The sequence below is a fragment of the Lampetra planeri genome, chromosome 55, assembly GCF_965212315.1.
Source record: "Lampetra planeri chromosome 55, kcLamPlan1.2.h2, whole genome shotgun sequence".
NCBI classification, from domain to species: domain Eukaryota; kingdom Metazoa; phylum Chordata; class Hyperoartia; order Petromyzontiformes; family Petromyzontidae; genus Lampetra; species Lampetra planeri.
In genome coordinates, this window is record NC_136161.1 from 1,694,748 (window position 1) to 1,711,574 (window position 16,827).

The window sequence follows — 16,827 nt, forward strand, 5'->3', positions numbered from 1 at the left end:
GCTCCTAGGGGGTCCATGGGGGTCGGAGGGGGGCTCCGAGGGGGTCCCGTGAGCGCTCACCTCTCTGCGCCCTCAGCCTGCGCATGGAGGTGACGGCCTCCGCCATTGCGCCTCGCGGGCCGGGACCACAATCCATAGTGCACATAGGCTATGGGGTTAGAATCCATAGTGCAAGTAGGCTATGGGTGTTAGAATCCATAGTCCGAATAGGCTGTTGGGTTGGAATCCATAATGCACATAGGCTATGGGGGTTAGAATCCATAGTCCGAATAGGATATTGGGTTAGAATCCATAATGCACATAGGCTATGGTGGTTAGAATCCATAATGAACATAGGCTGTGGTTTGAATCCATAGTGCAGGCTATCGGGTGAGAATCCATAGTGCACGTAGGCGATGGCGGTTAGAATCTATAGTGCATGTAGGCTATGCGGTTAGAATCCATAATGCACGTTGGCTTTTGGGGTTATAATCCAAAGTGCAGATAAGCTATCGGGTTAGAATCCATAGTGCACGTAGGCTATGGGGTTATAATCCACGATGCACATAGGCCGCGGGGTTAGAATCCATAGTGCACATAGGCTGCGGGGTTAGAATCCATAGGCAGCGGGGATAGAATTCATAGTGCACGTAGGCTGCGGGATTATAATTCATAGTGCACGCAGGCTGCGGGATTAGAATTCATAGTGCACGTAGGCTGCGGGATTAGAATTCATAGTGCACGTTAGCTATGGGGTTAGAATCCATAGTGCATGTAGGCTATGGGGTTAGAATCCATAGTGCACATCGGCTGATGGATTAGAATCCACAGTGCACACAGGCTTTCGGGTTAAAATTTAATAGTACCGATCGGTATAAGATATTTGTCGTCATACAATTGAGTGTATATCAGAATTCACAATGCATATAGGCTACGGTGTTACCATTCAGAGCGTGCATAGGAGGGATGTCGAACTTTTTTCGCACCGTACGTAGTGCAGTAATACAACCTCGACATACAAAGTCGATGCGTTCCTGGAGCTTTGCGCATTGAAACGTCGTAAAGTGAATCACTTATAACACCAGTGCTGTGAGGATGCGTTCCCAACCTCCGTGAATTACCATTTCAGACAACTTCACAACTTACCGTTCACGTCGCGTGCTGACACAGAAGAACTCCTCTTAACGACAACCCTGTGAACGACTCATCGCTTCACGATGGGCCTCCATAGAGCACAACGTGGAGTGTGTAGTGTAGTGTATAGTGTAGTGTATAGTGTAGTGTGTGGTGTAGTGTATAGTGTAGTGCGTAGTGTACTGTGTAGTGTAGTGTGTGGTGTAGTGTATAGTGTAGTGTATAGTGTAGTGTGTGGTATAGTGTAGTGTGTAGTGTAGTGTGTGGTGTAGTGTATAGTGTAGTGTGTGGTGTAGTGTATAGTGTAGTGTAGTGTGTGGTGTAGTGTATAGTGTAGTGTATAGTGTAGTGTGTGGTGTAGTGTATAGTGTAGTGTGTGGTGTAGTGTATAGTGTAGTGTGTGTGGTGTAGTGTATAGTGTAGTGTATAGTGTAGTGTATAGTGTAGTGTGTGGTGTAGTGTATAGTGTAGTGTATAGTGTAGTGTATAGTGTAGTGTGTGGTGGTGTTTAGTGGTGTAGTGTATAGTGTAGTGTATAGTGTAGTGTATAGTGTAGTGTTTAGTGGTATAGTGTAGTGTATAGTGTAGTGTGTGGTGTAGTGTATAGTGTAGTGTTTAGTGGTGTAGTGTATAGTGTAGTGTGTGGTGTAGTCTATAGTGTAGTGTATAGTAGTGTATAGTGTAGTGTATAGTAGTGTAGTGTATAGCGGTGTAGTGTATAGTGTAGTGTATAGTGGTGTAGTGTATAGTGGTATAATGTAGTGTATAGTGTAGTGCAGTGTAGTGTATAGTGGAGTGTGTAGTGGTGTAGTGTATAGTGGTGTAGTGTATAGTGGTGTAGTGTATATTGTAGTGTATAGTGTGTAGTGTATAGTGTAGTAGTGTATAGTGTAGTAGTGTATAGTGTAGTGTATAGTGGTGTAGTGTATAGTAGTATATAGTGTAGTGTAGTAGTGTATAGTGTAGTGTATAGTGGTGTAGTGTATAGTGTAGTGTAGTAGTGTATAGTGTAGTGTATAGTAGTATAAAGTGTAGTGTATAGTGTAGTGTATAGTGGTGTAGTGTGTAGTGTATAGTGTAGTGTATAGTGTAGAGTAGAACCCCTCTTAACGACCACCCCTGTGAACGACTCATCTATTACACTGGTCAACAAAAAAAAAAATTTTTCCTGGCCTGGACTTTGTGTTCTAGACTAATTTCAGGGTGCTGATTCCAAATCTGGTCTCAGATTTGCTCTATCACATCTCATTTTTATGCTATCGGCATACCCCATTTTCATTGATTTTACCCGAAATTAACTCTGTCACTTATGATTGCAAATTGTTGCGAGTCAGTGACTGATTCAGTGTTAAAATATGGTGCTGTATTTTTAGGATAGCGTGTTTATAATATCATTTTATGTAGATATCCACATTTATTTAATATTTTTCTTCTGCAGTTTTTATTGAAAATGCAATATTTGATATCTCAAAAACCTGACGTGATAGACAAACACTGATGCCAGATTTGGAATCAGCACCCCAAAATTACCTTATAACCGTTGGAATACCTTATGCCAGAAAAAGTGTGTTGACCAGTGTTATCGACGGGCCTCCATAGAGCCCAACGTGTTCGCTTAGCGAACGTCGCCCAGTTAACGACGCGGCCGCCAATTTCGGCCAATCGGCGAGCTCCAAAGCCGTCTGAGGAGGCCTCGGCCAATCAGCGACGTCCATTCACGTGCGTTGAGGGAGCATTGCAGTGGGAAACATCTCCTTTGAATTATTGGCGGTGTTACTGCTACGTCCTATACTCGCTTACCAGCTTCACGTTCCTTATTGCCGTACAAATACCGGAGGAAGGCCCTTTGCTATTGATGCCCCCAGGGTCTGGAATGCTGTCGCCAATAAACTGAAACTTGGATCACTACCTGTGAGATCTTCACTCAAAACTGCTCTAGAGGAGTTGTACACCCCCAGCTGCCACTGCAATTTAGTGGCCTGAAATCAAATGTATCGCTCCGGATGATCGCTGCAAAGTATGATCTTGAGTTTTGATTATAGTGTGCTGATCTTTAAAGGTGCATTGAAAATTTTTGATACTGCTACTGATGCTCCTGCTGTTATGGAGTGACTCATGCTCCCAGCTATGGCTGCAGGGTTTGGTGGTACATGTTATGTATATCGCTTATTGTTAAATTTGAATCACAGTTCCTATGTTAAACCGCAGTTGAGGTTTAACATGGTTAATCACATCTTTCCAATGATTGCTCAATTTGAATCCATCTTCTCGGTTGAAGTTATGTCTGTTTGTATATCTGTATGGCTTCATGGATAAATCTTTGGTGGTATCCAGACGGCATGCAGAGTACCTTCGTATCGGAGAAAACTATATAATGATCACCCACAGCGTTGTAACAAGTTCCTATGATCACTGTTACATTGCTTTTATAGCTTTATTTTGGTGATTTCGAAAACGTTTTGGTTTAGCCATGTTTGTTTGTTGTAGTACAGTTAGCCTGATAACTTTAATCTAAGTTGTCTTATGGTTGTTGTTTGACTTGCATCCCACTGGGATTTTTGCACACAGCGTTGATATTCGGTGCTTTTTCTGGAAAACTTTGATGTTTTTTCCTGGATTTTTATGTTTGCACGTAGTCACTTTAAGATGTTTCTTGTTCATGTTTTTGTTTTGTTGCGGTTACACCCGGGTCAAGAGCCGCATGGCCTACAGGGTTTTACCAAATAAATGAAATTGAAACCGAATCAGTTACCGACCGGTTCGTGCAACCAATTACCGCCGTTAAGAGGGCGTCTACTGCAGTAGTAGCAGCAGCACATCTTCGTATGTCGCTCAGCGTTATATTTACCAGGGGGCGTGGGGGGGAATCGATTTCGCTGAGACGCGGAACTTTTCAAGCTCGTCAAAGCGAGGGACCTCAACGATTTGCACGAACGTTAAAGTATCAGTTTATTACATTTCCTGGTTTTACACGGGCTTACGTATATGGTGGGGGTATAACCGTGGTGTGTACACAGTTCACGTAAGAATCGTACGAAACGCATTGCCCCCCCCCCCGCCGCTCGTCAAAACGGAACACATCCGACCGTCAGTGACATCCGAATGGGCCAAAGTCACATCGCCTGGGTCTTCAGCAATGCAGGCCAACTGGAGCCCTTGACCATTGGCCGCTGCTATAAATCTCCACACGATGACTATGATGAGGTCAGCCACTTCCGTTGAGCTGCGATCATTCGCGATGATGGGCACGTCGCTTCTGAAAAAGAGCTGCCACATACCCCAGTGGGCCTCGCCTTGTAAAATAAGAGTTGTGTTTAGTCTTCGATTTGCTTACATTTCATATACTTGGCACGATCGTGTGTTTTGTTGTAACTTTCAGACCCCCTGCCCCAATTGAGCGTAACTTTCAGACCCCCTGCCCCAATTGAGCTTGTTATAAACGAGCTTCATAGCTCATCAAATTCCTCCTGCAGTCGCAATAACGATTCTGATGTCTGAACGCTTTGGGAGCCCTTTGACACTAAACCCCCATGCCCCCCCCAACCACCAAAGCGCTGGGCCCGGGGCAGTCACCCCTTGGAGACTTGTCAGGGGACGGGGCGTCCGTAAACACAGATGCTTCTCTCTCCACTGCTGGATTATTAGAGGGGGGGTTGTGGCCCCCTTCCCATTGCATGTATATTGTGGGAATCGGGGGGGGGGGGGGGCGTTTGACCATACTTCACCGTCTTGGTTCGGTGCGATCGAAATGGAGACACGTTACGGACACGGCGCAAGGGGACACGCACACACACACGCACGTACAACTTACATGTCACAGCACTTACTGGTAAAGGCGGTAGATCCACCACTCTTACACTTCCCATACGCACGAGGGGTGATTCGGAGACCAGTGACTGGAAATGGCAGATATGAAAAGAGCAGGGCGGCATTATAATCCCTAGTTCAGATACGCAGAACCTCCGCACTAAAGTGGCTTACAAAAACTAATGATAACATAATAGCATTGTGACAGCGCGTGAGACTGGGTGGGTGGGTGAGTGAGTGAGTGGGTGAGTGGGTGGGCGAGTGAGTGAGTGTGTCAGTGGGTGGGACTGGGTGGATGAGTGAGCGAGCGAGTGAGTGGGTGAGCGAGTGAGTGGGTGAGTGAGTGTGTCAGTGAGTGGGACTGGGTGGATGAGTGAGTTGATGAGTGAGTGGGTGACTGAGTGAGTGAGTGGGTGAGTGAGTGGGTGAGTGGGTCAATGTTTAAGCGAGTGGGTGAGTGAGTGCTTGAGTGGAAATTTCTCATTCCCAAAGATCTTCAGATCGTCCAAACTTGAAAACCAGACCCCTGCAACACAAAAACTCATGTCAGTACTCACCACTCACTCGCCCACTCACCCGCCCAACCACTCACTCACTCACTCACCCACTCACTCACTCACCTGCCCAACCACTCACTCATCCACCAACCTGTCTGACTGCTCACCCCCACCCATTCACTCACCCACCCCTCCCCACCCATTCACTCAAGCACTCGCTCACTCAAGCCCTCACCCACACAACTTCTCACCCACTCATTCGCTCACCTACGAACCCACTCACCCACGAACCCCCTCACTTGATCACCCACCCACCGACTCAAGCCCTCACCCACTCATCCACACAATCACTCACTTAATTGTTCACCCACTCAACTGCCCACTCACTCACCCACAAACCCACTCGCTCACTCACGCACCCACCCACTCAAACCTTCACCCACTCACCCACACACTCAAACCCTCACCCACACACCCACACACTGGGTGACCCACCCACTCACCTAGCCACCCACTCAAACCCTCACCCACACACCCACACACTCGGTGACCCACCCACTCACCTACCAACCCACTCAAACCCTCACCCACTCACCCACACACTGGGTGACCAACCCACTCACCCACACACTCAAACCCTCACCCACTCACCCACCCACACACTCAAACCCTCACCCACACACCCACACACTCGGTGACCCACCCACACACCCACACACTCTGTTGTGGGACTTACCCAAAGAAAATGAACGCGTTCTGGAAGAAGACAGCCAGACCCGGGTAGACATTCTCTTGCTCTGCAACCACCGCCACCACCACATTAACCACATCAACACATGCACAACATGTGACATGCACAACATGTGACATGCACAACATGTGACACTCACACAGCACTGATCTCAACTGCAAAATAAACAATTCATATTTTACCCAGTAAGGTCCACTGAGCTATTTAGCTATTTTTCAGAAGTGACCAGGCCACAAATGATAGCGCAACGAAGTGGCTTGTCGTGTTTTCCCCATGGAGGTTGAGTGGATTTCTCTCCAGGTCCTCCGGCTTTTCCCTCCACGTTTAGAAACAATACGTGCTTGGATTATGTGGCTGCTGCAATACATTTCCACGTGATAATTATCTGTGTGATGAGTCTGTGGGTCTCTGTGTGTTGAGTCTGTGGGTCTCTGCGTGATGAGTCTGTGGGTCTGTGTGTGGTGAGTCTGTGGGTCTCTGTGTGATGAGTCTGTGGGTCTCTGTGTGGTGAGTCTGTGGGTCTCTGTGTGGTGAGTCTGTGGGTGTCTGTGTGGTGAGTCTATGGGTCTCTGTGTGATGAGTCTATGGGTCTCTGTGTGGTGAGTATGTGGGTCTCTGTGTGGTGAGTCTGTGGGTCTCTGTGTGAGTCTGTGGATCTCTGTGTGGTGAGTCTGGGGGTCTCTGTATGAGTCTGTGGGTCTCTGTGTGGTGAGTCTGGGGGTCTCACTTGTGACGACAAATCCACCAAACAGGATCCACATGGAGGCGATGAGGGCTCCGAATGACAACATGAAGCCCACAAACAGCCAGATGCGCGCCCCTGCACCCAGAGAGAGACACGGCGAGATACAGAGAGACAGAGTTGGACACAATGCCTTGGGTGAGACGCAGGGAGGGGAGCAGGGGGAGACGCAGGGAGGGGAGTAGGAGGGCGTAAGAAGTGAGTCACAGGAAGTGAGGTCACAGGGAGCAGGAAGTGAGTCACCTGTCTGTCCCATGCACCCATCGCTGTATCCATCTCCTCTGACCTGACCGTTAGAGACGGCGTTTATCCTGCACACAGACAGAGACACACACAGACAGAGAGAGACACACACAGAGAGGGAGACACACACAGAGACACACACAGACAGAGAGAGACACACACAGAGAGGGAGACACACAGACAGAGAGAGACACACACAGAGAGAGAAAGACACACACAGACAGAGACACAGGACAATTCGTCTCCGTTCGGTAGCGGCGGTGGTCGTGCCGATAGTGGTGGCGGTGGTGGTGGTGGTGGTGGCGGTGGTGGTGGTGTTGGGTGGCTGAGGGGAGCGGTGGCGCAGCGGTTAGCGCTATCCTGCGCTACGAACCCGGCGACCCGAGTTTGATTCCCCCTCAAGGCAACCAACACTGCTGACAGATGCCTGAACCGATCCTGAGCCTCCCCTAGGTCAGCTCAGCCTTAACTGAATGCCTGTTGCGGTGCGTAGTAAACATCTCCACGAGGGAGACAAAGGCGGCCGGGCGCGGTGCTTGCCACCCACCCCCCCGTGTGCCGCATTGGCCTTCAGTGGTGCTGCTACTCGCTAACAGCACTTTCCCCATCAGTCTACACGGGGGATCTTTGTCTTTGGTCGTGGTTATGGTGGTTGTAGTGGTGGTTGTGGTGGTTGCGGTAGTAGGTGTGGTGGTGGTGTTGATGGTGGTGGTTGTATTGGTGGTTGTGGTGTTGGTGGTGGTGTTGATGGTGTTGGTTGTGATGGTGGTGTTGATGGTGATTGTGGTGATTGCAGTGGTGGTTGTAGTGGTGGTTGTAGTGGTGGTTGTAGTGGTGGTTGTGGTGGTTGCGGTAGTAGGTGTGGTGGTGGTGTTGATGGTGGTGGTTGTATTGGTGGTTGTGGTGTTGGTGGTGGTGTTGATGGTGTTGGTTGTGATGGTGGTGTTGATGGTGATTGTGGTGATTGCAGTGGTGGTTGTAGTGGTGGTTGTAGTGGCGGTTGTGGTGCTGGTTGTGATGGTTAGGATGGTGGTTGTGTTAATGGGTGTAATGGGTGTGGTGGTGTTGATGGTGGTGGTGTTGATGGTGGTGGTGGTGTTGATGGTAGTGGTTATGATGGTGTTGATGGTGGTGTTAATGATGGTGGTGGTGATGGTGGTGGTGGTGTTGATAATGGTGGTGTTGATGGTGTTGGTGGTGGTGTTAATGGTGGTGTTGATGGTGGTGGTGGTGTTGATGGTGGTGTTGATGGTGGTGGTGTTGATGGTGGTGGTGTTGATGGTGGTGGTGTTGATGGTGTTGGTGGTGGTGTTGATGGTGGTGGTGTTGATGGTGGTGGTGTTGATGGTGTTGGTGGTGGTGTTGGTGTTGGTGGTGTTGATGGTGGTGGTGTTGATGGTGGTGGTGTTGATGGTGGTGGTGTTGATGTTGATGGTGGTGGTGTTGATGGTGTTGATGGTGGTGGTGTTGATGGTGGTGTTGATGATGATGGTGTTGATGGTGGTGGTGTTGATGGTGGTGTTGATGGTGATGGTGGTGTTAATGATGGTGGTGTTGATGGTGGTGTTGATGGTGGTGGTATTGATGGTGTTGATGGTTGCTTACATGAGGAAGGCTATAGTTGAGATCACACCACACGTGTGGTAAGCGTGGTTGAGTTTGGACGACTCAGGATACATAACCGCAGCGTCGATGATCACCCACCAACCTGTGAAAAACTACAACCACCACAACAACAACAACCACCACAAAAACCACCACCACAACAATTAGCAACAGCAATGTTAACAGCAGAAGCAGCACCATTACACACCACGCGACATTGATAACAGCATCATCACCATCACCGCATTCCCTTCCCTGTGCTTCAGATGTGTTGGCTTCTGCTTGCCAACAAATACATTTCTTATAGGGTCCGCACTCACTACACACACAGTGCTTGTCACAAACGATACCACAATACCCATCTATGGAGACCACTTTTTGCCAGTATCCAAACTTGATTTGAAGCTTTCGTGACTGCAGGAATCCATCTCTTTGGTTCTTTCGGTAAAGTCACGTGGGTATAATCTCCATATATAGAAAAGGCAACGTTGTGATTATGTGTGTCTGTTCAAAATGTTTAGCGTACTTCCCGACATGCAACAAACTGCAAATTTGCCATGCGGGTATACTTGCCAGACTGTACACCATGCAAACATTAATAAAATAAACTTGTTTGGGGGGGGGGGGAGCTCAATAATGCAGAGATTGTTTGCACGGCAAGTGAGAATGTGACGTCACATCTGTCACATGACCCGCACGAGGGGAAGTGTCACGCATTGTGGTGTAGCGGGTAGCGCGCTGTGTGGGGAGTGGTGGTGCAGTGGTTAGCGCACTGTGTGTGTGTGTGAGGAGTGGTGGTGTAGTGGTTAGCGCACTGTGTGTGTGTGGGGAGCGGTAGTGTAGTGGTTAGCGCGCTGCGCTACGAACCCGGCGACCCGAGTTCGATTCCCGCTCACGGACACCACCGGTGATGATTATTTCAACCGGTCCTGGGCCTCCCCTAGGTCGACTCAGCCTCAAACGAGTAACTGGTGTGGTGTGTAAACATTGCCACTGGGGAGACAAAGGCGGCCGGGTTTGGTGAATCCAAGTCCCTGGCGAAGCCGGGTAGTACAGCTAGTCTAAAATAAATCACGCGCCCGAAACGTCGTGATTTATTTTATAGTACCCAAAATGTTGAAAAATAAGAAGAGGGTTTGTACCCTTCTCTGGCAATGAAAACAGGAGTTGTGTTAAGATGTTCAAACACCAAATAGATCCCCAGTCTGGCAAGGCATCAAGTCTGCATTCACCACACAAACTTGCGGCAAAAAATGCCAACAAACCGGCTCTAATTAAAGCTTTCGTGACTGCAGGGATTCATATTCTTGGTTCTTTTGGTAAAGTTACGTAGAAGGAAAATAATAAAATAATAAAAGTATAAAACAATACAATTCTCACGACATTTCGATTGCAACACAAGCAATCATCATCAGGTGTGAAAATCACACAAAGACCCATAGACTCACACAAAGACCCATAGACTCACACAAAGACCCATAGACTCAACAAAGACCCACAGACTCACACAAAGACCCACAGACTCCCACAAAGACCCACAGACTCACACAAAGACCCATAGACTCACAAAGACCCATAGACTCACACAGAGACCCATAGACTCACACAGAGACCCATAGACTCACACAAAGACCCATAGACTCACACAGAGACCCATCGCTTGTTGTCCATCCCTCGCACCTCGGATTAGCACGATTGGATAGGTTAAAAATGATATAGCACCGTAGGTAATGCATTTCCAATGTCACCATGTTACAGCGGCCTCCTAGAGCGCTGTTTCGTAAACAGGGACTCCTCTACTTACAAACATTTAACTCACAAGCTTTCAGAGATAGGAACAGATCTGTCCGTATGTCCAGTTTGCATGTTCGGACCGAGAGTTGTAAGTTCAACCGCCGCGCAATAGATGGCGGTGGTGGCATCTACATCTGCAGAACGTGAAGAACCAGTGGCATCTACATCTACAGAACGTGAAGAACCAGTGGCATCTACATCTGTAGAACGTGAAGAACCAGTGGCATCTACATCTACAGAACGTGAAGAACCAGTGGCATCTACATCTGCAGAACGTAAAGAACCAGTGGCATCTACATCTGCAGAACGTAAAGTACCAGTGACATCTACATCTGCAGAACTTGAAGAACCGGTGGCATCTACATCTGCAGAACGTGAAGAACCAGTGGCATCTACATCTGTAGAACGTGAAGAACCAGTGGCATCTACATCTACAGAACGTGAAGAACCAGTTGCATCTACATCTGCAGAACGTGAAGAACCAGTGGCATCTACATCTGCAGAACGTGAAGTACCAGTGACATCTACATCTGCAGAACTTGAAGAACCGGTGGCATCTACATCTGCAGAACGTGAAGAACCAGTGGCATCTACATCTGCAGAAAGTGAAGAACCAGTGGCATCTACATCTGCAGAACGTGAAGAACCAGTGGCATCTACATCTGCAGAATGTGAAGAACCGGTGGCATCTACATCTGCAGAACGTGAAGAACCAGTGGCATCTACATCTACAGAACGTGAAGAACCAGTGGCATCTACATCTGTAGAACGTGAAGAACCAGTGGCATCTACATCTGCAGAACGTGAAGTACCAGTGGCATCTACATCTGCAGAACGTGAAGAACTAGTGGCATCTACATCTGCAGAATGTGAAGAACCAGTGGCATCTACATCTGCAGAACGTGAAGAACCAGTGGCATCTACATCTGCAGAACGTGAAGAACCAGTGGCATCTACATCTGCAGAACGTAAAGTACCAGTGGCATCTACATCTACAGAACGTGAAGAACCAGTTGCATCTACATCTGCAGAACGTGAAGAACCAGTGGCATCTACATCTGCAGAACGTGAAGTACCAGTGACATCTACATCTGCAGAACTTGAAGAACCGGTGGCATCTACATCTGCAGAACGTGAAGAACCAGTGGCATCTACATCTGCAGAAAGTGAAGAACCAGTGGCATCTACATCTGCAGAACGTGAAGAACCAGTGGCATCTACATCTGCAGAATGTGAAGAACCGGTGGCATCTACATCTGCAGAACGTGAAGAACCAGTGGCATCTACATCTACAGAACGTGAAGAACCAGTGGCATCTACATCTGTAGAACGTGAAGAACCAGTGGCATCTACATCTGCAGAACGTGAAGTACCAGTGGCATCTACATCTGCAGAACGTGAAGAACTAGTGGCATCTACATCTGCAGAATGTGAAGAACCAGTGGCATCTACATCTGCAGAACGTGAAGAACCAGTGGCATCTACATCTGCAGAACGTGAAGAACCAGTGGCATCTACATCTGCAGAACGTAAAGTACCAGTGGCATCTACATCTACAGAACGTGAAGAACCAGTGGCATCTACATCTGAAAACGTGAAGAACCAGTGGCCTCTACATCTGCAGAACGTGAAGTACCAGTGGCATCTACATCTGCAGAACATAAAAAACAGTGGAATCTACATCTGCAGAACGTGAAGAACCAGTGGCATCTACGTCTGCAGAACGTGAAGAACCAGTGGCATCTACATCTGCAGAACGTGAAGAACCAGTGGCATCTACATCTGCAGAACGTGAAGTACCAGTGGCATCTACATCTGCAGAACATAAAAAACAGTGGAATCTACATCTGCAGAACGTGAAGAACCAGTGGCATCTACGTCTGCAGAACGTGAAGAACCAGTGGCATCTACATCTACAGAACGTGAAGAACCAGTGGCATCTACATCTGCAGAACGTGAAGAACCAGTAGCATCTACATCTGCAGAACGTAAAGTACCAGTGGCATCTACATCTGCAGAACATAAAAAAACAGTGGAATCTACATCTGCAGAACGTGAAGAACCAGTGGCCTCTACGTCTGCAGAACGTGAAGAACCAGTGGCATCTACATCTGCAGAACGTGACGAGCCAATGGCATCCACATCTACGGGAGATGATACAACTTTTAAAGCCATTCCCCGTGTTTAGTGTACACTCCGTACAACACGTTTGGAATCATCAGGGGTAAAGTTTGGACTTACGAACAGACCTCTGGAACCGAACTCGTTGGCAATTAGAGGAGTCCCTGAATGGCGCTATACGAGGCGGTACGCCCGTAGTGGTTGTGCTAACGGTGGATGTGCTTGTGTGTTCGTGATCACCAGCACGCCCGCAGCCACGGAGGCGATGGCATTTCTCTTCTCGCTCCAGTCGATGCATTCGCACTCGGGCCAGCGCACGTGATCCAGAAACCCGGCCATTCTGAAACCAGAACATCATCAGCAACTTTCGATTTAAAGCTGTCGTGACTGCAGGGATTCATCTTCTTGGTTCTTTCGGTAAAGTCACGTAGAATGGAAATAATAAAATAATAAAAATATAACATAAGAAAATAATTATCACGACGTTTCGGCCACAACGCAAGCAGCCGTCCTCAGGTGAAGAACAGGTCTGTCGATAAGACAGAGTCAGACCTGTTCTTCACCTGAGGACGGCTGCCTGCGTTGTGGCCGAAACGTCGTGAGAATTATTTTATTATGTTTTATTTGTATTATTTTATTATTTCCATTCTACGTGACTTTACCGAAAGAACCAAGAAGATCATCAGCAACGTCGTCATCAACAATACCATCGGCAACAATGACAACAAAAACCGCCATTCGCCACTAAGTGGCGGTAACGTCACCATGGCGCGTGTGCCAGGATAGGTGCACTTTGAGGCCACACGTGAAGTGTCGAAGGGTCGCTTGCTAACAGGAGGCCACGGGACAGACCCAGGTGTCGTGGGTTGAATGACAGAGATCACTGGCAGATTCAACACCATCATCAACACCATCATCAATACCATCATAAAAGTGACAAATCACATTGGCAAATGTCACTGTATCCAACACTAATCCTCTGCTTCAGGGTGTTTATAGAAGGAAGATTTACAATGTTCAGGGAGGAGACAAGATTGGTGCTACAACGCCAAAGGCTTTGTCACCTATTGCTGTTCTTGGTATACCATGCGTCAGGTCACTTACAAATGAGACTCCTATCCTGGTCTCTATTGAGTTATTACCTGGTTACACGAGATACATTTTAACTCACTCACTCGTCCACCAACTCACTCACCCGTTCACTCAATTACCCACTCACTCACCTATTATCTCACTTACTAACTCACCCACATACTTGATCCACAAACCCACTCACTCGTCCACCAACTCACTCACCCATTCACTCAATTACCCACTCACTCACCTATTATCTCACTCACTCGCCCACTTACTTGATCCACAAACCCACTCACTCGTTCACTAACTCACTCACCCGTTCACTCAATTACCCATTCACTCACCAATTGTCTCACTTACTCACTCACCCACTTACTTGATCTACAAACTCACTCACTCGCCCACCAACTCCCTCACCCGTTCACTCAATTACCCACTCACTCACCAATTGTCTCACTCACTCGCCCACTAACTCACTCAATTACCCACTCACTCACCCATTGTCTCACTCACTCGCCCACTAACTCACTCGCTAACCCGCTCACTCACGACTCAATCTTCAAAATGAGACTCATACTGGTCTCACGAGTTCGTCTGGTTAAATACAATCAACTTGAAGCATCTGAAACTTGAACCTCTAAAACATAAATTAAAGCAACAAAACCCCCCCGTATAACCTGCAATAGACTGCTGGGGCAAGTTCTGTTAGCGATCACCCATGAAGGCCGACACGGCACACGAGAGAGTGGGGGGTGGCCAGTACTACGCCCGGCCGCCTTTGTCTCCCCAGCGGCGATGTTCACAGACGTCCAGTCGACAACTACCACGAGCTCAAATCGTCGGTCACAACCCAACCACAAAAACCGACTGACACAACACACCCTGCACATTGTTGACATCACGCAACCACATCAACAACAGCCACAACACACGGACACAACGCAACACACGGACACAACGCAACACACGGACACAACGCAACACACGGACACAACGCAACACACGGACACAACGCAACACACGGACACAACACACGGACGCAACACACGGACGCAACACACGGACACAACACACGGACACAACACACGGACAACACAACACACGGACACAACACACGGACACAACACACGGACACGCAACGTGACACCCCCCACCACCCGAGTCGCGCTCCGCCCGAGGCCTAGCTCAGGCTGCTGGGAAAGAATCCATGCAAGGCCCGTAGAGCCCCGGGGGAAGCCCGAATATAATCCAAACAGTGCCAGGACGGAAGCGTTATGGGGGTTGTTTTAATTCGCGCGCGATGCTGCGAGTGGAACTCACGCGTCTGTGTGTCTCTGTGTGTCTCTGCGTCTCTCTCTGTCGTCTCTTGCGAGTCAGCAAGAAAGGGGGAAACGCCGATTAGAAAGCAAACAATGGAGGCGACTTCCCGAGACGAGCGTCAACACGCGTGACGCAATCACGCCTCTCGCTGACGTCACCGCGCACAGCCGGCTCAGCGTTGCAACTCGACTGGTGACGTCATCGCGCACAATAGTCCGTTTGCGTGCCGAGTCCGTGACGTCATCACGCACGGTGACGTGATGTTCATTTAATAAACAAAAGGAGGACATCCTTTTTGGTTCCGCCGGTAAAGGGGCGGTCCATAAATGACGTCACGCACCTAGTGGGGGGGGGGGGTCAGACATTTGTGACGATGTGTGACGAGGGGGGGGAGTTTGAGAAATGTGACGTCACATCAAAATGCGTAACTTTAAATAAATATAGACAACACGTTCTACTTAATTAAATAGACTTTTTAATGAATGTTTTCTCCTACAACATCAGAGTGCAGCGCCACATTAAATACGCACTACAATGGCAATAGTTTAAAGCGATTTGAAGCATGTTTCATTTTTTTTGGGGGGGAATGCTTTGTGACGTCATATTCGAGGGGGGGTCTGACTTTTTGTGACGCCGTGTGACGAGGGGGGGGATCAAAAATCGTCCAAAATCGCGTGACGTCATTTATGAACGGCCCCTTAGTTTGTAGACACCAGGGTGTTGCATGTCAGGAATGACATCTTTCACAGATGGGATCAGGTCACGGATTGTGTGTCCCGTGTTGAATCAAACCTGAATCTTGTGTTTATTCAAGATTTTGGAAGATTCAGGGAGCCCCTACGTCATCACGCACAGGTACAAGAGGGACCGTGACGTCATCACGCACAGTAGACACAATCCACTCTGTGACGTCATCACTCAAGTCGATGCAAGACGGTCCGTGACGTCATCACGCAAAGAAAACACAATCGGGACTGTGACGTCATCACTCAAGTCGATGCAAGAAGGGCCGTGACGTCATCACGCAAAGACACAATTGGGGTTGTGACGTCATCACGCACAGAAGACACGACGGGGGGGGCCGTGACGTCATCTCGCAGAGGAGACACGATCGAGTGGCCGTGACGTCATCACGCACAAGACACGACGGGAGCCGTGACGTCACCTCGCACAGGAGACACGGTGGGTTGACCGTGACGTCATCGCACACAGAAGAAATAATAGGGGCCGAGACGTCACGCACAGAAGACACGGTGGGGCGGCCGTGACGTCATCGCACACAGGAGACACACCGACACAATTAGCGTTAAAACCCAACACCGTGAGGGTTGTCGGGCTTTAAAAGGGCAAATATAGAATAGGCGACCTTTCGGGCAAGGGCTCTTCTTGAGAGCCCATTAATAAGAGAGTCCAGAATGAGAGAGTTAGGGGCCGTCCATAAATGATGTCACGCGGTTTTGGACGATTATTGACCCCCCCCCCCTCCATCGTCACACGGCGTCACAAAAAGTCAGACCCCCCTCAAATGTGACGTCACAAAGCTCTGCCCCCCCCCCCAAAAAAAAATAAAACATGCTTCAAATCGCTTTAAACTATTGTCATTGTAGTGCGTATTTAATGTGGGGCTGCACTCTGATGTTGTAGGAGAAAGCATTTATTAGAAAGTCTATTTAATTAGCAATACAGTATATAATTGAATGTTGGGTTTGTCTATGGCAGTATATAGTACGGTGTAGACTCGTGTGATGTAAGAGAAT

The 16,827-nt window shown here is 48.4% G+C and overlaps 2 protein-coding genes across 2 annotated transcripts in view; both read right to left on the reverse strand.

Moving 5' to 3' along the window:
- LOC144735576 (uncharacterized) overlaps nucleotides 1–153 on the reverse strand; it is a 33,696-nt gene extending 33,543 nt beyond the window's left edge. Inside the window, exon 1 of the mRNA XM_078618009.1 lies at nucleotides 61–153. Within this exon, the coding sequence (XP_078474135.1) occupies nucleotides 61–145 (85 nt within the window). The 5' untranslated portion in view covers nucleotides 146–153. The remainder of the gene's footprint in view (nucleotides 1–60) is intronic.
- A 3,892-nt stretch (nucleotides 154–4,045) lies between these two features.
- On the reverse strand, nucleotides 4,046–15,226 carry LOC144735581 (transmembrane protein 50A-like). Its single transcript, XM_078618014.1, has 7 exons — nucleotides 15,071–15,226; nucleotides 12,914–13,013; nucleotides 8,759–8,871; nucleotides 7,154–7,221; nucleotides 6,896–6,988; nucleotides 6,154–6,214; nucleotides 4,046–5,446 (listed from the first exon to the last, which is right to left on the reverse strand). Exons 2-7 carry the CDS (start codon nucleotides 13,010–13,012, stop codon nucleotides 5,401–5,403), a joined length of 480 nt encoding a protein of 159 aa, XP_078474140.1. The 5' UTR covers nucleotide 13,013; nucleotides 15,071–15,226; the 3' UTR covers nucleotides 4,046–5,400.
- Between the last annotated feature and the right edge of the window lie 1,601 nt (nucleotides 15,227–16,827).

Bases quoted from the DNA above. Each gene is read 5' to 3' on its own strand.
- LOC144735581 (XM_078618014.1), bottom strand. From the start codon at position 13,012: ATGGCCGGGTTTCTGGATCACGTGCGCTGGCCCGAGTGCGAATGCATC. The intron at 6,215-6,895 runs GTGAGACCCCCA...CGGTGGTTGCAG, and splicing joins TGGTGGATTTGTCGTCACAA to AGCAAGAGAATGTCTACCCG. The intron at 5,447-6,153 runs GTAAGTCCCACA...TTTGTGTTGCAG, and splicing joins AACGCGTTCATTTTCTTTGG to GGGTCTGGTTTTCAAGTTTG.